Source organism: Diachasma alloeum, unplaced genomic scaffold (genome assembly GCF_001412515.2).
Source record: "Diachasma alloeum isolate Michigan unplaced genomic scaffold, Dall2.0 Dall_scaffold_00208, whole genome shotgun sequence".
NCBI classification, from domain to species: Eukaryota; Metazoa; Arthropoda; class Insecta; order Hymenoptera; family Braconidae; genus Diachasma; species Diachasma alloeum.
The window spans coordinates 824,588-845,468 of NW_021680373.1; the positions used below are offsets into that span (position 1 = coordinate 824,588).

At 39.5% G+C, this 20,881-nt stretch overlaps 1 protein-coding gene across 50 annotated transcripts in view; it reads right to left on the reverse strand.

The window, feature by feature from the left end:
* LOC107036283 (longitudinals lacking protein) overlaps positions 1-20,881 on the reverse strand; it is a 131,114-nt gene that overhangs the window by 100,003 nt on the left and 10,230 nt on the right. The window contains exon 7 of one of the 50 annotated variants that reach the window (XM_015254131.2): positions 610-917. The exons of 44 other annotated variants lie outside the window; for them this stretch is intronic. In XM_015254131.2, coding sequence (XP_015109617.1) covers positions 625-917 — 293 coding nt within the window. In that variant the 3' untranslated portion in view covers positions 610-624. Of the gene's footprint in view, positions 1-609; positions 918-1,453; positions 1,789-3,244; positions 3,859-4,069; positions 4,360-7,698; positions 7,935-14,632; positions 15,120-20,881 lie in introns of those variants that run through there. 5 more of the 50 variants (XM_015254136.2, XM_015254108.2, XM_015254139.2 and 2 more) reach the window with 5 other exon arrangements.

Below are 20,881 nucleotides of genomic sequence, written 5' to 3' on the forward strand. Positions count from 1 at the left end.
CACACAAAACGGTGATCCTCGAGGGCTTCCGCACTCGGTGGCACCCCTGAAAATTATTATTAAACGTTGAGCATTAGTAACGGATTTTTCAGGATTTAGGGATCATTATTTTTCCATTTAGTCTCAGCAGTTTTTTAGAGATAGAAATTTCAAGCGGATTCTTAGTTTATCAGTGAATACTCCCTGCGGTGGATATTGTTGGACACTACAACATAAATATTCATTAATGGGAGGTAACTATTACTCAGTGATTTGGGGGTGAAGATGATGAGAGGGGAAATGCAGAAACTTTCATGAGTCCAATTTTCTTCGAAAATCGTTTATTTCGTAAAAACTGTTTTCATCATGAATTCATCTTCATCTTCTGTTACTCGAGTCTCTCAATATCAATAAATTCTCAGAAATTATTAATAAATATTGAGCATTAGCATCAGATTTCCGAGATATCCTATTAATTATTTTCTCATTTAGCCTCAGCTGTTGGACACTACAACATAAATAATCATTAATGCAACGTTCATATTATTCATTGAATTAGGGGTGAGGATAAGACAGAAAATGCAGAAATTCCAAATTGACTTCCCTCGAAAATCGAATATATTTCATAAAGTTTGGCTTCATAATTTATAAATTTATCCTCATCTTCTGCAGCTCGAGTCTCTCAATATCAATAACATAAATTTCCGAGCCAGTGTGAACATTCCTGATGTGCGCCCTGACATTGGACGTCTTCTTGGACCGATATCCACAGTACGGACACTTGAATTTGGGAAGTCTTCCGCACTCGTTACGCAGATGCATCAGGAGATTGTCCCTCCTGTTGTACGCGCAGGAGCACTTGGGACAGGGAAATCTCTTGGGCTCTTCAATCCGTGGAATGGTCTCGATGGTGATGGCATAGGGATTGTCCCAGTGATCTGAAATATCAATACCCAAAGAAGTCAATCTAAAAATCCACTCACAGACCGAACAAACATTACAGAAACGAAATGTTAATAATTGCATTCACGAAAACAATCAACACCTGAAAATAACTGACTGAATTTTTGTCTTGTGGAGCTGATGATTCTTTTTATTTATTTAAAAAAATGTGAATTCAGCAGGGACACTGATACACATCATGCACGTAAACAGTTTCACCCGGATGCAATCGACGAATGTGTTTCTGTACATTTGACGTTTTCTTCGATACGAGCTGACAGTAAGGGCACTTGAATCTGGGTGGCTGTCCACACTCGTATCTCAAGTGAGTGGCCAGTGATCTTCTCTGTCCGAAGACACTTGTGCAGTTGGGGCACGGATACTTGGACTGAATCCCCGGATATTTAGTTATCAATCTGTCACCTGAAAAATCAAAGTCACTGGTCAATGGCCTGAAGCCTCTGAACACTTCCAAGGAAAATACATAACACAAGTCACTAATAAAAAATCAAATCAAAGAACAGTTCAGAAGTGATCTTCAGTAACGAGTTTTATTCAAGTCAAACAAGAGTCGATAAAACGCATTAATTCAAGTCCTCGCAACGTGTTTCTCTCCGTTATTAGCGTTAACAACGTAAACGGTCTCGCCCCTGTGCCTCGACCTGATGTGCCTGTAGAGACTGTAGACGACTTTGGACTTTTGTCCACAGTAGGGACACATGAATCTCGCCTCCTGTCCGCACCGGAACTTGAGGTGTCTCGTCAAATCAAAGAGATACTTGAAGTCTGCCATGCATTTTGGACAGGGATATCTCCCATTACTCAACTGATCCTTGCGATTTTTTCGTCTCGGGGGCAATGACTTTCCTGCAAACAAATTTGAAGAATATTCAAATGAAGTGGAGCACTCACTCGGGACTAATTCAACTCAACGATTAATTAATTCTATGGAACGAAAGCTCAGGGACAAGCATGCCACTCGTGAGGGGTCTCGTCGTGGAGAATTATTCGTAAAAGATGATTTTATTCACAGTTGATGAATTAACATGAACAAGTAGTAACAGACAAATTTTAATTAACAACGGGTTTATTAGCAGTATCAATCGCTGTAGAATATGGAGACTTCGAAGGGACACGTGGGGTGAAATTTTTTGAAATGGTATTTCATGTCCTGCAGTCGCTTGAGTACGATTCCGCAGTATGTGCATTGTCGCATTTTTCCACAGTTGTGACGTGTGTGATAATTGAGACATCCCTGTGATGTGAATGTCGCACGACAGTTGGGGCACTCCACTCTTGATTTCGCCAGCGGTGGCTTCCTCCGCGATATTATTTTTTTCGGATTGCGCTTGCGAATCCTTCGTCTGACATCTGGAAAAATAAGAATGAGTGAAATATAACGATCTCAGTCGCATTTTGCCCACTTTTTTTGTGATTGTTTATTAAGGCGAGGGGATAACTTAATTTTATTGGAGGAGGGGGTGCTGCTCCCGATGGCCCAGACACTTAGAAGCTTAGAGACGTCTTTATTGTTTTGAGAGGTGAATAACAAGTGAAATACGCGGATTACTTATCCTAGACGTCGTTGCTAGCCTCACACTACTGGTGATCAACGTTTCCGAATTTGTGAGTCGTTCAATTGGTAGTGAAAATCGCGGGTGAGGCTCGAGAGATTATTTTTGGGGGAAATAATTGCATAGATTGTTCAGTATAAAGAGTTTTATTTTTTATTTAACAATTTTTGGGGCAATGTATTGTCTATGAAACATGAAAATTGATCGATTTAATCTGGAATTTCAATTTCGTGAGGTTTTTACGAGGCACGAGACGGATGTTGTTCCTAAAAATGTCATTACAAAATGAGTGTATATTGTTCTCGATAATTCACGTGATTGCACAGAACATAAACCCAAAGTTTCATCGTATTTTCCTGGAAATGAACTGAAGAATTCGTGATTAACACTTCTAATTTCTTAAATCATTCAATTGATATTGAAAATTCCATGAACGAGATTATTGATTGAAATAATCGCAGATTATTCCAATCAAATGAAACGATTTTTTAATTCAACAGTTTTTAAGGCAATATATTGTCTATGAAACATGAAAATTGATCGATTCAATCTCGAATTTCAATTTTGAGGTTTTTACGAGCCATAAAATATAAACTAAAACGGCGGATCATAAATATAAACTAAAAATGCTGATAACTGGGTCCAATCTTGCTTTTGGAGTCGAATTAAAGTCCTGAACATTTCCAAATTCCGAAATCCTTCAACATTGAAAACAGCATAAGACAGATTATGATTAAAATAATCACAGATTACTCATCATAAATATTCTTCTTTATTCAACATTTTTTAGAGCAATATATGGTCAATGAAACATGAAAATTAATCAATTTAACGTGAAATTTGAACTCTGTGATGTTTTCACCAGCCACGAGACGAATGCTGTACCTGAAAATATGTCCATTGCCCTTTATTCCCAATAATTCACGTAACTGCACAAAATGTAAACTAAAGAATTCCAGCACTCGAGTTCATTCGTGCTTCTCGAATTTGATTTTATAGTCCTCTAAGTAAACTGGAGTCGTAATAGTCCTGTTAGGATTACAACTCCGTTTCAAATGATGCTTCAAACTCCTCGAGTATCGAAAGATCTTGCCACACTGTTCGCACTGCTGTATCTTCCCGCAGTCGTGTCTCACGTGTTCATCCAGGTGATACTTATTCTTGAATGAACTTCCACACTGGCTGCAGAGAAATTGATGCTTCATGGACAGAAAAGACGTGGACGCTGGATTAGCGATACAGTAAGAGCGCTGATGGCGCCTCAAAATGCCAACAGTCGCGAATACTCGACGACAGAATTCACACTGGCTCTCAGTCACTTCTGGAAGCAGGGATATATTGATTTCAGGTTCTGCTAGAGTATCTGGAACAGCAAGAAATCAGCGCATTCAGCAAAAAATATCAATCGTCTCTGGAAAAACGAATTTAAAAAAATAAGTGAATGAACACAATTAGTCAACACTGCAACGACATTAACTTCACAGCCCAATGAAAGAATCCTCCCGAATAGATTTCCCATTATAATACTTTTTATTAATCATAAGTTATAAAAAAAATCGTAATGTAATGCATGGATTGGAATTGTGAGATTATTTAGATTTTTTTGGATGGCAACTGCGTCGTTTGTGTGCACCGAGTCCCCCGGAAGTAGAAAAATTGGCTCCACAGTGGTCGCATCGGTGCACCTGTCCACACTCGCTCAACAAATGCACTTTGAGTATCTGATTTTTCATGAATCCGGCGCCACAGCGGTCGCAGATGAAGGGTTTGAGTGGCTCGAGTCCCAGCATTCCAACGACGTCCAAGAATTCGATCTCCGAGCGATCGAATAAGTCATCCTGCTGTCTGTTGACGTTAGAGGCGCCTGGAACAGATATCAAATTCTCTCTTACAAAAAAATTAATCAGTACTTCATCTACATAAACTTCACAGCTCAATGAAAGAGTCATCGTGAATTTATTTCCCATTATAATACTTTTCATAAATTGAAAATTATTTAAAAAATCGTAATGCAATGCGTGGATTACAATTCTGGGAGTATTTCGGTTTTTTGGGATGACAACTGCGTCGTCTGTGTGCAGCGAGTTCCCTAGAAGTCGAAAAAAGATGCCAAAACCTCTCTAAAAAAAAATCAACACTTCATCGACATTAGCTTCACAGTCCAATGAAAGAGTCATCGCGCATAATTTTCCCATTATAATTCTCTTTAATAACCAAAAATTCTTAAAAAATCGTAATGTAATGCACAGATTAGAATTCTGAGATTATTTCGATTTTCCGGAATGACAACTGCGTCGTTTGTATACAGCAAGTTCCCTAGAAGTCGAAAAAATATGCCAAAGTTTCTCTAAAAAAAATAAATCAACACTTCATCGACATCAGCTTCAGAGCGCAATGAAAGAGTCCTCCGGAACAGATTTCCCATTATAATTCTCTTTATTAACCAAAAATTATAAAAAAAATTGTAATGCACAGATCATAATTCAGAGATTATCTCGATTTTTGGGACAAGAGCGTTTGTGTATAATATCGAGTTCCCCAGGATTCGAAAAATGGCTCCACACAGCAGCTGATGCACTTGGCGTAGGTCTTTCTTCTTGAAACCGTCGCCACATAGTTCGCAGATGAAGGGGGATTCACGTGACATGACACTCATCATCGCAAAGAGATTCAAGAAGTCCATCTTAAAACGATGGGACCCGTCTCCGCCGTATCTATTGACATTCAAAGCCCCTGGAACATCCATCAAAGTCTCCGGTTAATTCCCAATCACCAGAATACCACCCAAAAATTGATTCAGTTAGTGCAATCATCAGATTAATGGACCACAAATATTTCGGAACTGATTGACATTAGGGCTGACATTTATTTACTTTTACAAAAATTTGGGTGGATTAAAGGTCTTCAACATTCTGCATCGTTTTCTGTGATGATAGAGTCCACTTCTCTGTTTGAATATGGCCCTGCAGTCCTCGCACTGATGCACCCTACCACAGTCATCGCGCACGTGTGCTCTGAGATTTGACATTCTGTTGTAACTCGCCCCACACCTCCGACAGTTATAATCATTTCCGGTTATCGTTTTGCCAGCCACTGATCGCTGATTGATTGAACGATTCCTCTCGTGCTCCGAGAGTTCAGGCGGATCTAGACACTTTTTATCGTTGTTACAGGGGTTGATCCACCGTTCTACTGTAACAAACAACGTGACAGCAGTCATTCAAACGGTTGACGAAGAACAGTTAATTTAATTGAATGCAAAATGGGGAAATTGCATGCTTCAACATCGGAATAAAGGAGACCACTAACTGTCATAAATATTTATTGCTCGGGGATTATCATTATCCATCACATCTGGCCTTGTGCTTCTGGAGGCTGTTCAAGTGATTGAATGTAGCGAAACACTTGTTGCATCTGTGAATTCTCCCGCAGTCGACGTTCATGTGGCGCGTCAGCAGGGCCTGATGCTTGAAACTCGCGGAACACTGGGTGCAGGGGAAGGGCTTGGGGTTCTTGAAGGCGCGCGAGTGGGGGTTCCAGTAGCAGGTGGATCTCATGTGCTTCTTGAGAATGTGGGGCTTCGTGTAAGCCGTCTTGCAGTAGATGCAGACGTACTGTCGCGCTGGGTCGTTCGGCACCCCCAGGGGATCTGGAAAATACAGAAATCCAGGAAATGGATGAATGGAAAATCCTGCGAGTGGTTTATCGGGTGATGGCTCATTCGGAAGGAACATTATGGTACATTATGAATTCATTCTTCTTCGATCGTCTTCATTCTCCGGGGAATAATGAATTGTCTGAGTGGGAATATGTGGTATACTTGGTGTGTGTTACGTAGGGACAATACTGTAGGGAAGTCGTAAATTAGGGGAAATGCAAAAAAAAAAGTTTTTTAAGGGAGTTGAAGAATTTGATTTAATTTAAGTGTTTGAGGGAATTTTAGATTCAAGCAATAGAAGAATTTTTAAAAAATTGAGGTAACCGTAGTTTACCACTTTGCTACAGAATAGAAATACTGGAACCTGTTCAATTTACCGCAATTGAATTCAGCGGCGAAGTGGTAAACCGAGACAAGTCGATTTCGACTATTGGCCAGTTTTTGACGAATATCTCGGAATCTAAAAGAGATAGAAAAATTTTTGTCATGACCTTTTCTGTAGAGCCAATTGAGATTTATAAAAAAGGTCATGAGCAAAATTTTGCCATCTCTCTTGGATTCTGAGATATTCATCAGAAACTGACCAAAAGTCAAAATCGAGTTAACCCAGTTTACCCCTTCGCTACTGAATTTCTGATGTCTTCAGCGGCCTCTTCGCTGTTTATATGATTTACCAAATACCTGGCAGTGCCAATTGATGCCAGGGGGTCTGAAAACAGATACATAAATGTGGAGATTAGTACTTAAACTCGCTCGCATGTGAGGATTCTAATCACTCGTCAACCCTCATGTTTCCTGCATAAATCCATAAAATGGATGAATGTAAAATCCTGTGAGTGTTCTATCGATTGATCTTTCATTCGAAAGGAACATTATATCACATTCTACCCCGATCGTCTTTATTCCCCACAAAATAATGAATTGTCTCAGTAATGAAATGAAATACAGAAAATGGTGTTTCGTTTCGTGACATCAAGGGATTCATTCTCCTCCAATTGCCTTTATTCTTCAGAAAATAATGAATTGTCTCCATAAATAATAAATTACATCAAGTCCAGGTGTGACTAATATACATTTGGTTTAGGCATCGGCCCCCAGGTCGATCCAACGCACCTCCAGGCCCTCGTGAGCCCTTCTTATGTGAGAATATGTGCTATACCTCATGTGTGTCACGTAGGGACAATAGAAACACTGGAACCTCTTTGGTTTACCGCAATTGAATTTCTGGTGTCTCCAAAGGCCTCTTCGGAGTTTATACGATTTACCACATCCCTGACAGTGCCAACCCGGTGCCAGGGGATCTGAAAACACATTCAGAAATGGGGGAATTAATATTCAAACCCGTTAGAAGCGATCTTGCGGAGGTCTTGCCGAGAATCTGGAAAATACAGAAATCCAGGGGATGGATGAATGCAAAATTCTCAGAGGGTTCTATCGATCGATCGTTCATTTCGAAGGAACATTATGGCACATTATGTCTTTATTCTCCACAAAATAATGAATTACCTCCATAAATAACGATTTTTTTACAACTGTATGGATCAGTAATGTACATTTGGCTCAGGCATTGGCCCCCAGGTCGATGCATCGGACCTCCAGACCCTCGTGAGACTTTCTTATGTGCGAATATGTGCTATACTTGATCCGTGTCACGTAGGGACAATAGAAACACTGGAATCTCTTCATTTTACCGCAATTGAATTTCTGATGTCTCCACAGGCATCTTCGGTGTTTATACGATTTACCACATATGTTACAGTGCCAACTTGGCGGCAGGAGATCTGAAAACACATACAGAAATGAGGGGATTAATTATTGGTTTTTATAGGTCGAATTGAATTAGTAACTCTGTGAATTTAATTCAGTAGCGAAGTCGACTTATCTCCCAGTTGAGTTTTTCAGGAATATTTCGGACTCTAAGGGAGATAGCGAAATTTTCGTAATAACATTTGTTGTAGCTCTCAATTGACTCTACAAAAAAGGTTATAACGAAAATTTTGCTATCTCCCTTAGATTCTGAGATATTCATTGAAAACTGGTCGATAGTCAAAATTCACTTGTAGCGTTTTACCACTTCGCTACTGAATTGGACGTCTCGATCTTTACTCTAATCCCGGCTGGCGGAGACTAACTTCAGAAAAATAAGGACCAGTTGGACCACTTGGAACGCATTTTCTCTTTGTTCTGTTTTGTTCATAGTATTCGTAGTCCCCCGTCATGCGGTCGTCACGTAATACACATTAGTCACAGTTTTAAGAACCTCAGTCTGAAGAATTTTATGTGGTGACACTGAAATGTGTCGAGTATAAAATTCTTCAGACTGGGTGAAGCGGAAATTTTTTCTCTCTAAAGTCTAATTCTCTTAGAATTTTTTTTTTTTTAATGTGTAAAGTTTATTCAATAACATCTCGATTTCGATCCACGAAATCCAACATTAATATTCAAACTCGTGCGAAGGGATTGGGATTGTTGAAGGCACGTGAGGGCTCCAATAACCCGTCGACCTCATGTGTGACCTGTAAAATACAGAAATCCAGGGGATGAATGAACGTAAAATCCTGTGAGTGATATGTCGATTGACCTTTCATTCAAAAGAAACATTATGGCACATGTTGTATTCATTCTTCTCCAATCGTCTTTATTCTCCACAAAATAACGAATTGCGACAAGTGTAATGTCAGTAATGTACATTTGGTTCGGGCATTGGTCCCAAGTCGATGCAACGAACCTCCAGACCCTCGTGAGCCCTTCGTATGTGAGAATATGTGCTACACTTGTAGTGCGTTACATAGGGACAATAGAAACACCGGAACCTCTTTGTTTTACCGCAAATGAATTTCTGATGTCTCCACAGGCATCTTCGAAGTTTATAGGATTTACCACACACCTGGCAGTCCCAACTTGGTGCCAGGGGGTCTGAAAACACATACAGAAATGAGGGGATTAATATTTAAACTCGCTCGAAGGGTTTGGGGTTCTTGAGGGCACGTGGGGGTTCCAATAACACGTGGACCTCATGTTTCTTCAGAATGTAGGGTCTTGTAGAGCATCTGGAAAATACAGAAGTCCAGGAGATAGATAAATGTAAAATCCCTTGAGTGCTCTGTCGCCTTATCTCTCACTCGAAAGGAATATTATGGTACAATATGACATGCATTGTCTCCAATCGCCTTTATTTTCCACAAAATAATGAACTTTTACATGTGTATGTGTCAGTAATGTACATTTGGTTCAGTCAAACGCCTCCAGGTCGATGCAACGGACCTCCAGACCCTCGTGGGCCCTTCTTATGTGAGAATATGTGCTACACTTGATGTGTGTTACATAGGGACAATAGAAGCACTGGAACCTCTTCATTTTACCGCAGTTGAATTTCTGATGTCTCCGAAGGCTTTTTCGGAGTTTATATGATTTACCACATACCTGGCAGTCCCAACTTGGTACCAGGGGGTCTGAAAACACATACAGAAATGGGGGGATTAATATTTAAACTCACTCGCAAGTGAGGGTTCCAATAATTCATCAACCCTCGTGTGTTTCTTCAGAACATGAGCTTTCGTGCAGACGTAAAACCTGTAAAATACAGAAATCCAGGAGATGGATGAATGCAAAATCCTCTGAATGATCTATCCATTGATCTTTCATTCAAAGGAACACTGGCACATTGTGGTATTCATTTTTCTCCAATCGTCTTTACCTTCCACAAAATAATGAATTTCGACAAGCGTAATGTCAGTAATGTACATTTCAGTAGCGAAGTGGTCAGACGGTTCAAGTCGACTTAGCTCTTAGCTGAGTTTTCGATGAATATCTCCAAATCTAAGGGAAATAGCGAAATTTCCATATATATTTTTTTTGAAGCTCTCAATGTGCTCTACCAAAAAGGTCATAACAGAAATTTTGCTATCTGCCTTAGATTGCGAGATATTCATTGATAACTCACGAATAGTCAAAATCGACTTAAACCGTTTAACCATTTCGCTACTGATTTGGTTTAGGAGTTGGTACCCAGGTCGATGCAACGGATCTCCAGACCCTCGTGGGTCCTTCTTCGGGCCATGGGGCTTCGGCCAAGACCTGTAAAATACAGAAATCCAGGGAATGGATGAATGCAAAATCCACAGAGTGATCTATCCATTGATCTTTCATTCAAAAGGAACATTACGACACATTATGCTATTCATTCATCTCCAATCGTCTTTATTTTCCACAAAATAATGAATTTCGACAAACGTAATGTCAGTTATGTACATTTGGCTTAGACATTGGTACCCAGGTCGATGCAACGCACCTCCAGGCCCTCGTGGGCCCTTCTTATGTGAGAATATGTGCTAAACCTGTAGTGCGTTACATAGGGACAATAGAAACACTGGAACCTCTTCATTTTACCGCAATTGAATTTCTGATGTCTCCACAGGCATCTTCGGTGTTTATACGATTTACCACACACCTGGCAGTGCCAACTTGGTACCAGGGGGTCTGAAAACACATACAGAAATGGGGGGATTAATATTTAAACTCGCTGGCAAGTGAGGGTTCCAATAACTCGTCAACTCTCATGGGTTTCTTCACAACGTGCTTTCGTGCAGATGTAAAACCTGTAAAATACTGAAATCCAGGAGATGGATGAATGCAAATCCTTCAAAAGGAACACTATGGTATATTGCGGTAGTCATTCTTCTCCAATCGTCTTTATTCTCCAGATAATAGTGAATTGCGACATGTGTAATGTCAGTAATGGTACATTTGGTTTAGACATTGGTACCCAGGTCGATGCAACGCACCTCCAGACCCTCGTGAGCCCTTCTTATGTGTGAATATGTGTTACACTTGACGTGTGTCACGTAGGGACAATAGAAACACTGGAATCTCTTTGTTTTACCGCAACTGAATTTCTGATGTCTCCACAGGCATCTTCGGTGTTTATACGATTTACCACACACCTGGCAGTGCCAACTCGGTGCCAGGGGGTCTGAAAGCACATACAGAAATGGGGAAATTAATATATTAAACTCGCTCAACCCTGCTTGGTCTGGAATAACGGGGAATGATGGGGTTTAATTGTCATTCCAGAGACCAGTTTCTTTTCGTATAAAGTGACTTTTAATTGACTTGTTCACACTTCTACAAAGTAAACACGCAAGCCAGGGTGGCGGAGGCGTATGTGCCTGTAGGTGTTAGTACGCTGTTTTGATCTTGATCCACAGTATGGACACTTGAATCTCGGCTCTTTTCCACACTCGTACTTCAGGTGTCGTGACATGTTGTTTGCTGCTGTGTAATTTCTACCACAACGGGGACACGGAAAGTGTCCACGACGGTATCGCGTCCTTCTGTCTGGTAACGACCAGTGATTGACTGAAAAATCGTAATCTGGAATTTAAAGAGAAGGCGAGCGTCAGGGGTGATTGGAGAACTGGGGACGGGGAGAGTCTCTATCACAAGCAGGCCAACGATAATAATGCAAAGTAAGACGATCAATTGCGGTAACTAATTAATGAGTCTTCTAATTTGTTTGGGGAATTTGGCTATCGAGTTTTCCTGGGAGTCTCGATTTTCATTCATTTGTATTTTTTAGTGGATCATCTTCTGTTGTTTAGTTGGAGTTCAGTTCTTTGGTGTCTTTTTCAACTGGAATTCACCTGGAGGAAGGGGGAAGGGGAGAATTTAATGAAAGAAGAGGTTTCGAGTTCAATAAATTTATTTAGTCACAAAATTCAACTTCACAAAGTCAGTTTCATTATTTAAAAAACAGTAGAAAAGTTACTGTACATCGTCGACCAGAATTTCATTGCAATTGCCTTTTCAAAATTCCAGATTCAACTGGTATATCATAGCATAAATATAGTATCTCGTTGTAGAAAATTCCCCTGAATTGTTCGTATTCATCTAGACTTTGTTTAAACTCTCAACTAGTCAACAATCCGATTATAAAATTATATATCAAACGTTATATTTGGCATCTTCTTTTGGCAGTTGGTTATTCTAGATTTTAGTGAATCTCTTTGGTTCTGAGATTTGTCTCGTTTCCAAGAATAATTTGGGAGAGAATAGGGAAAACTCAACTTCAGTTTCTTAATGATCTACACGATATTTCGAAATTTTCCTGAATTCTTTTTTTTTTGCAAATTGCAATTGCAAAAATGTTTACTCGATATCTGTCCCAAGTTTTGAGATGTTTTTCATCAATCGTTCGATTTCGAACTGAAATTGACTTTTCCCCCTGAGCAATTTATTTTGTCACCAATTCAGTAGAGAAACAACAAAACCGTTCAAGTCTATTTAGGCTTGAGTTCAGTTTTTGAGAAATATCTCCAAATCTAAGGAAGATAACGAAATATTCGTAATGACCTTTTTTGCAGCCTTCAATTTGCTCTACAAAAAAGATCTTGACAAAGATTTTGCTATCTCCCTCAGATTCCGAGATATTAATTGAAAACTGGCCAGTAGTCAAAATCGACTTGAACCAAGGCTCTTCTCTGCCCCCCAATGACTATTTAGTCACAGTGCCACCATGAATATTGAGGATGTGCTGCTTGAGATGATCCGGACGACAGAAGTATTTTCCACACAACGTACAGGTGAAGGTGTAGCGTGATCCAAGCCCACCGCACTCGTACCTTGAGTGACGAGTCAGTGAGGAACGAGAACGATAGCCACGTCCACACATGACACACCTAAAACGCAGCTCACCGGGTGAACCAACGACCTCCACAACACCGGGACTCGCTGTAATCACACAGGGAGGAGTCTTTTACATATGAGTTCACGCGCCGCTCATTTCACCGCAGTTTTCACGAACAATTGTTGCCGAAAGCGCGCGTTCAATCACACTAAACCCACGATAAACAAAAGCTAATTAGAAAAGCCCAATGATTATTACAACCCAATGATTTTTTCCCGCACTGATAGAAATTCATCATAAAATTCATTAGCGAAGCGGTAAAAACGTTTTTCAACTCAACTCCTGAGTTTTTGAGGAATATCTCCGAATCTAAGAGAGATATAGAAATTTTCCACTGGAACTTTTTTGTAGCTCTCATTTTGCTCTACGAAAAAGGTCCTTATAAAAATGTCTCTATCTCCCTTAAATTCCGAGATATTCAACGAAAACCGCCAACGAAAGTGAATTAAATCGTTTTGCATCACTTCTGCTTTAATTACTCTTAACGAGGCTTCTCAATTATTCACAACATTGGTTAACAGTTGACGAACGGCGTCAATAGTTGCGAAGCCTCAACAGTAATTAAATCATTCAATCAGTGCACTAGCATTATTCATTGAAGCTTCAAAATATTTTCTGAGGACTCTGCACTCTCACAATTTCTAATGCCTCATTATCCAACTTTGAACATGAATTCTAGACATTGTATCTCAGATACTCTGTGCAGAGTCTCAAATAATCCAGGCTGTTATTTACATGCTGTCCCAAATGTAAAAATTTCAATATTTCCGTATTAGTTTAAACTTTTGTACATTATTCTTTGATGAGTCCAACCCAACGTAAAAGATGCCTCCTTGTGGTCCTCTCTCAGCTCCATAAAAATGCACTCATCCCTCATTCACACAAGACTGGTTATAATCATGAAATAAATTACCCCGATTACTTTGAATGATTGTTTATTCATCAATAATTCTCCATCTGAATGAACTGATGCTACTCTAATCTTCACAAAAAAGCAACGGTCGAACCCACCTGGTGTCTAATTACCTCCGATCACAATGAATAATTAATGATTTTTAAAAAAATGACTCTATCGTTTCCAAAATTTATAGAGGACTCTTACGTCCTTGACTGTGAGTTGATTGCGTAGCTGGACAAGTGGTGTTGTAGGTGGGGTTGAATGATTATCCCCAGCTAGACACTCTGTGATGTGTCGTATCAAGCCACCTCGATATTTGTAGCTTCTTCCACAGCTCGGGCATACGAGCCTTCGATAATCAGCCATTGGATGACTGTTGACTGGATCTCTGGTACCGCCAGCTGGAAGCATCCACCAGTAACAAATCACCCCGAGGATAATTCCAACTAATATCAAAACTCTATTCCAACAAATAATCTGATTGAAAACCCGACCATTTATTATATACCAAAGACCCCCCGAGAGATTTACAAAACCTTTAATTATCTCATAATTAAAAAAAAAAAAAGTATACCAATAGAACAGAAAAGCCCGAGGTGCGTCATCCCGACTTCCATCGGCAAAGATCAGAGACTAAGTATCTTGTGATTGAAAAAAAAAAAAATCAAGCCAATTATTGAATTGAGAGACGATCTAGGATCTTGGCTGGTGGAGTTGTCCTGGGATGTCCCCCCGTTAGTATCTCTGATGATCAATCGAACAAAATCTAGCCAATGAAAATGCGCAACGACCTCCAGTCGATGTATTGCCCAGTGTTAGAAGCGATGATGGACCTGAAAAGCTCGGGGAGGGCAGGTGAATTGATGAAGAATAAAATCATTTGCTCTTGGTAAATTCGTATTTATTCAATATTTCTCTTTCTATCCATCGATTTTTTCCAGTCAGTGAAGGTCATGGTGGCGAGATTCCAGGCGATGAGGAGTAATTACAGAGTAATGAAGCGAGTGAAACGATTATTTCATACATCCAGCTCTGAGCAAATCCCCGATCGATCGATTGGGTCCGATCAACATTGCATTAACGAAATGACAAACTCGACAAATTCATTCTATTTTTCGAATGGAAAAAAAATCTCAAAATGCTTTTGACGGCTTTCATCAGAGCTGCAGGTAATCATCTACTTGCTGACTTTGAATCCATGTACGTTGATCATATGCAAAGTCATCGTAGAAGTGTAATAAACTTTGTATGGACACATGGTACACTTAATCGTTGGCTCCTTGCCACACTCAACCCTCTGATGACGTCGCAGTGAGCTGTATCTTTTGTAAATCCGACCGCAACGATTGCACGCCAGATTTGGCATTTCCCACACATGCGAGGCTGGAAAAAGCAACTGGGTGTGATTTTTCAAGAGCCGAGAGAGTGAGTGAGACACTACTTGGAACAGCATTGCTTCAATCTTATATTTTTCCTCATTCAACTCGGTTAATTTTTATTCAGTGACTTTGTGGGAATTGACACAGAGGGTAATTGGGTAACTGGAGATTTATTCAGCGGTTCGCAAGTGAATAGCACAAGAGAGCGTAATTCATGAATTATCATTGGTTTGATTTATTTAACATCAGTTACATGTGATACATTATCATTGGATTTCATTTCCCCCCACTCGCGAATCACGAATAAATTGTGCCGTTTTGAAAAGAAAAAAAAAATGAATAAACTAAGATAACAAAAATTTGTTGGACATCACTGCAACGCATGCCTGGTTAACTCTATTTATTTTATTACTTGAAATGGATATCTTTAATAGCATATTAACGGTAATTGTGGTTGAAAGACAAGAAAATACCTCAGGTTTTATTACATTAGATTTGAATCGGTTTAAGCGGCTTCGTGTGATAATTACTTCGTTTTATTAAATTATTACCGAGGGGGGGAAGTGATTGAAACCGATAATTCAGCTGCGTTTGGCGGTACACATCGCCTTGCGCAATGTCTCATACAAGTACGAAAAGTGGGTGTTAACCAAATGCAGCGAAATTGTATTATTCAACGGTGAAAAGGGAATTTTCGACTGAGAACTCTACATCACCATGTAAAATCAACTTAAAACGTTAATGTAAATGCCAAAATAACGAGTAATAAATGAATATTGTACATTACATTTGACGTGATGTAGAGTTCTCGGATGAAATGGAGAATTCGTTGACAGTGTCTTTTTCCCATGGAACGTCGGGAAATTCCCAGAGGTGCGACGGTGAAATCTCGGGTGAGAAAATGCCGGTGGAATATCCAGTGATGTGGCCTCTTCCCAGTAGTGGACGTCAAGCGACAGGAGAGAGAACGTCAAAGGGAAAATGCCAGTTGCACTCGTCAGACATTCGGAATGGAGAACTACTCTTCCAGGTACACGAAGAAAGCCTCCACGTGCACTTGGAAAAGAGTTTTGCAATAATTTGAAGGCATGATTCAGTCGAGGAAAATGGGAGACAGACCCCTGACTCGTCCATTGCTCTGGCCATGAGAAAGGAACGATAAGAGATTTATCAGGCATTTTCCATCGATCGATCGTGGTGTTCAATTACTGGAAATTTATTCTGATTGCATTCGCACTCACATTCACCCCGGGGAATTGATTCATTAGCGTCTGGGGGAGGCTGAAAAGTAATCTCAACAGTTGGAATACAAAATTTTCAGCGTATTTTTAAAAAAATGTGGACATTTAGAGGGGGAGGGACTGGGGTGCGTGGGAATTTGAGGGATATATATTGCAGTTGAATGTACAGGAGATAATTTCAATAGTAGTAATGAGAGGCTTCTTGAGCGCCGATACAACGCTCAAGAAAATAATACTTACGACTTTTTAAATTACCTTTTTTATTTTTTACTTTCTTGGCGTTGGACTTCTGTGGTAATCTTCTTTGTTTTGAGTCAATCATTCATAAATTCTGTTGAAACACCTGCTGAAAGGGTAAATTCATGGTGATAATGGAAATTGCGAGCCCCCGAAGGGAAAAATATGACAGAGAGCTGGAATATGCAAATATATATGGATGAGGCACGTAAAATTTTCGCGATTTCGACTGCAAAAAAAATTGATAAATGAAGACATTGAAAAATTCGTTGATAAAAATTGTTCACCTAAAAAAAATGCAAAATGTTGAAAAAATGCGGTTAATTGTTGATGAAGTGTCTTTTCAATTCATCTCTAGTGTTCAAAATTGCAGAAAACAGTGAAGGAAATAGCAGTCAATGTGCCCTCGAACTTTGACACTAGAGAATGAAAAATAAAATGTTTACAAATCTGAAAAAAAAACATGGATTCGGTTTTCAATTCAACTGGTGTCCAAAATTCTGTCGACTATCGAATAAAACGGCATTCAATGTGGCTTCGAACTTTGACATCAGATAATTGAAGATAAAATGTTCACAAAGCTGCGAAGAATTTCAATTATCACACGATAAATACATAAAAATCTCCATCCACTCACAACAATATTCAATATTCACAAGTAATAAATCAACAATCATTCAATCAATGAATCCTTATTCTAAACAATTTATCATCGTAAAAATAGACAATTGAAACCTTTACCATGTTACCAATACATTACCATTAAATTTGATGAGGACAACCAGCAATTAGCTCCCCCTCGAGTTCAGAGAAGACTAAAAAAAGTATAGTCTTCCCCTCCCCACGAGGCTCACTCCGATGATCGTCATTTCTCCACCCATTTACGCACTTCAACGTCTCGATTCTCCCCCAACTCCACATAAAATCTCCCCAAGAATAAAAAGTTCCCGAGGTGATTGAATGCAGAATTGTCAACAAACCCGACAGGAAAAAAGGAGACCCTCAAATGCTGCAATGACTGAAGAAGCCCTCGAACTTCCTCTTCTCAATCTTCTTAAACATCCGTTGACTTTCGAAAAAATTTCAAAAGAAGCACTTTCCTGCTGAAGAACAAGTAAACTAAAAAAAAAAACCCAAAAAAATCGCCTCTCTCATTTACCAAAAAGTTCTTGCAGAAAAGATTAGCGCAAAAAATTGCAGCAGTAATCTCTCCTCAAGTTCCCCTGGAAATAAATAAAGAGGCTTCAGCAAAAATCTGAAAAAAAAAACTTGAAACATCGACAAAAACCGACGTTGAATGAATAGACCTTGAGGTGAAACCTCACACGTGTCGACAATGACATTCTCAGAATAAAAAACTGCATTCACCCGCACGAATCAGCACACAATCGCCCCCTCTCTCTCTCTTTCATAAACTCATTCACAACTTTAAAAGGCATAACGATCTTACGAGCTAAACACAATTGAGTAAATGTCAGAGAAAATAATGCAATTAACAAAGTGAAGTGATATTTCAGCGATGAGTCAAGAACACATTCGTATTACCAATGAGTGTGATTCGATGACCTCAGGGTGAAAAACTGCCACTCCAATTTGTAATTTACGATAAATATCACAAAAAATGGTCAACAATAAATCAGTAAATTGCACATAAAAATCATCAACAGTTGCATATAAAATACCAGATAATCATGTAAATAATGAAAAGTGTCACCTGTATACCTTTTTACCAATTACCTGATGACCACCGGACGACAGATGCGAAGGGGGCATGAAATTCTGCTTGCAAAGGGCAAGCAGACATTAAATGCCCCAAAAACTGGTGAACAAAATCCCCTGGACGATCGCCGAACGCAAAGTGCGCTCGACGAAGCTCTTCTCTCTTCATTCTTCTCTCTTCTGTCTCCAAAAACCACTGGAGGCCCCAACGACACGGGAAAATGTCCCGATCGCCGGGCCCCCGAGTGCAATCAGCATTCGTCTTCATCAATAAATTCTCTTCAAACCCCCTAAACACTCGGGATATTCAAAAAATACAAGGTACATTGAACAGAATGAAAAACATGGAATATGACATGAATACACAAGTGACAAGAGTGAGAAAAAAAAAAGTGATGATAACAGTTACAATATCACCAGAATTACAACATGATAACTTCTTTATCGTTGTGTTCATTAAAATTATTTAGGTTGAAGAATGTTCTTTTTTTATCATCATCATAGAGTTGTAACATAATGTACCATAATTAAAGGTCAATAAATAATATGGATTGTTTTTGCTCCCATTCATGTACATATGTGAGAAAACATATGCATTATCAATATCAGGTATATAATAAAGTGAATCGAGTTAATCAAACATTTGATGTATATGCGTTACGAACAAAGAAGCGAGTTATGTACACGTGGGTTAGTGAAAAATAATGTTTTTTTTATATAATATATCATTGAGTGCAGGCGTGTACAGCGACTCACGAAATCCCTCAAAATCCAGTGAAAACATCGTCAGTTAAAGCCATAAAATCACTCGATTTCGTGAGTTGTGCACGCGTACGCTTGAGAATGAGTTAAGAGTAAAAAAAAATTACACTACCGAAGGAAGCGTGGCATGCAAGACGAATTACGAAAATAATAAAATGGCACAACGTAGTGGATATTCGATACTCTGATTTAGCGAAAAAAAAAATGGTAAATGTGATTCACACACTGTACGTCACGCACATGAATTACTCATTATGAATTGTTAACGCACGAGCGATCGACCCTTGGGATGAATATCAGAGTGATAAATCAAAAGCGCGAAGAACATTTAAAATAAAGACAGGTAAATGCATTGTGTAGATGTTAAAGTGAAGGTGTACTGTCTTCCCCGCGTGCCAATGGGAAAACTGAAAAATGAAAATAAAACCCGAGCACTTTGTTCCCTCGTATAATCACTTTGTGGAAAATTTAAGAGAGGATCGGTCGTACGAATCACAGATCTACTATTAGTCATGATTAAAATAGTAAAGCGTGCCTTTGTGTGAACACATTCCAAGATTTATCGTGTTACAGCACGATTTATCAAAGAGATATCCTTCGTTAATAATTCTCAACTACGTATTCATAAGAAATTACTACCAACAGGAAAAAAAAACACGAACACGACTACGAGAGGTGGTTTCTTGTTTCTTTCTGGGATAATTTTTGGGGAATAATAGCGATTACAACGAACGAGGACGATGCGACGTTAATCACTCAACTCGTGAACAACGAGGCATCCCCCTTTTTCACTGCACCGCATTATCACAACATGTAAATTGATATTTTCAATTCTACGGGCACTGTCAACAGCGTGGCGCAACATCGGTCGTAATTGATAAAATAAAAAACTTAATAATTCAGTGAAAAAATCTCAACTAAAATCAGTCAAATGAATTAAGGGCACTCAGACGACGAAGCAATTGGAATTCGACTTGTCATTTTCAATTAATGCTGATCCCCGAGGTTATTTGATAAATTTTATTTGTTTTATTCAAGGTAACAAGTCTCTGAGGGTGGAAATAAAACGACCGTTCTATCAATGCGTGCGAATGCCGCGTAAAACATGTTAGAAAAATCAAGTGAATCGATACGCGAAATTAAGCCATGAGATCAGTTCGAAGAAAGGGCTTTCCAAGCGTCTAAATTTCCAACTCAACTTTGAAGATAATAAATTCCGGGGTTAACCGCCAGCATTGACAGAGAGATCGTCCCCTCTCTCTCCCCAATTACCTTGAGTGCATCCCACGTTGGACAGCCCCCGCCTGGCCATCGAAATCCGAAAACGAGGGCGGAAGGGCTAAAAACCGTTTTCTTTTTTCAATTTTCGACTCCTGAAAAATCGCCATCTGCGAAACGCCCGGGGGAACTGCATCTGCCACCGACAGCTGTAGTCGCTAGGCAGATGCAAACCCGCCCTCGTACGTCCTCGGAATGCCATCTGCTCGTTTAAAAAAAAAAATCTCGCTCCATTAATTCCCTTTTCCGCAATCTCGTTTTCCTCAAATACAATTTCAACCGTATTGATAACTCGTGCCAATAACAATTGCGCAACATTCGCCATGGAATCAGCGAGGTTCATCGGCCCCCGGGTAGTGAATCTAGGTCATCGGAATTGGCTTTCTATCTCGCTCTCAGCAATTCTATCGGAATTGTATAAATTTCTTTTCCTTCTCACGCTCTAGCTATTCTCTCTCGGGGCTCATTACGAGACGATTTCTACTCTCAGTTTGTTGGAGAAAAAAAATTGTGTGCCCCCCACCCCCCC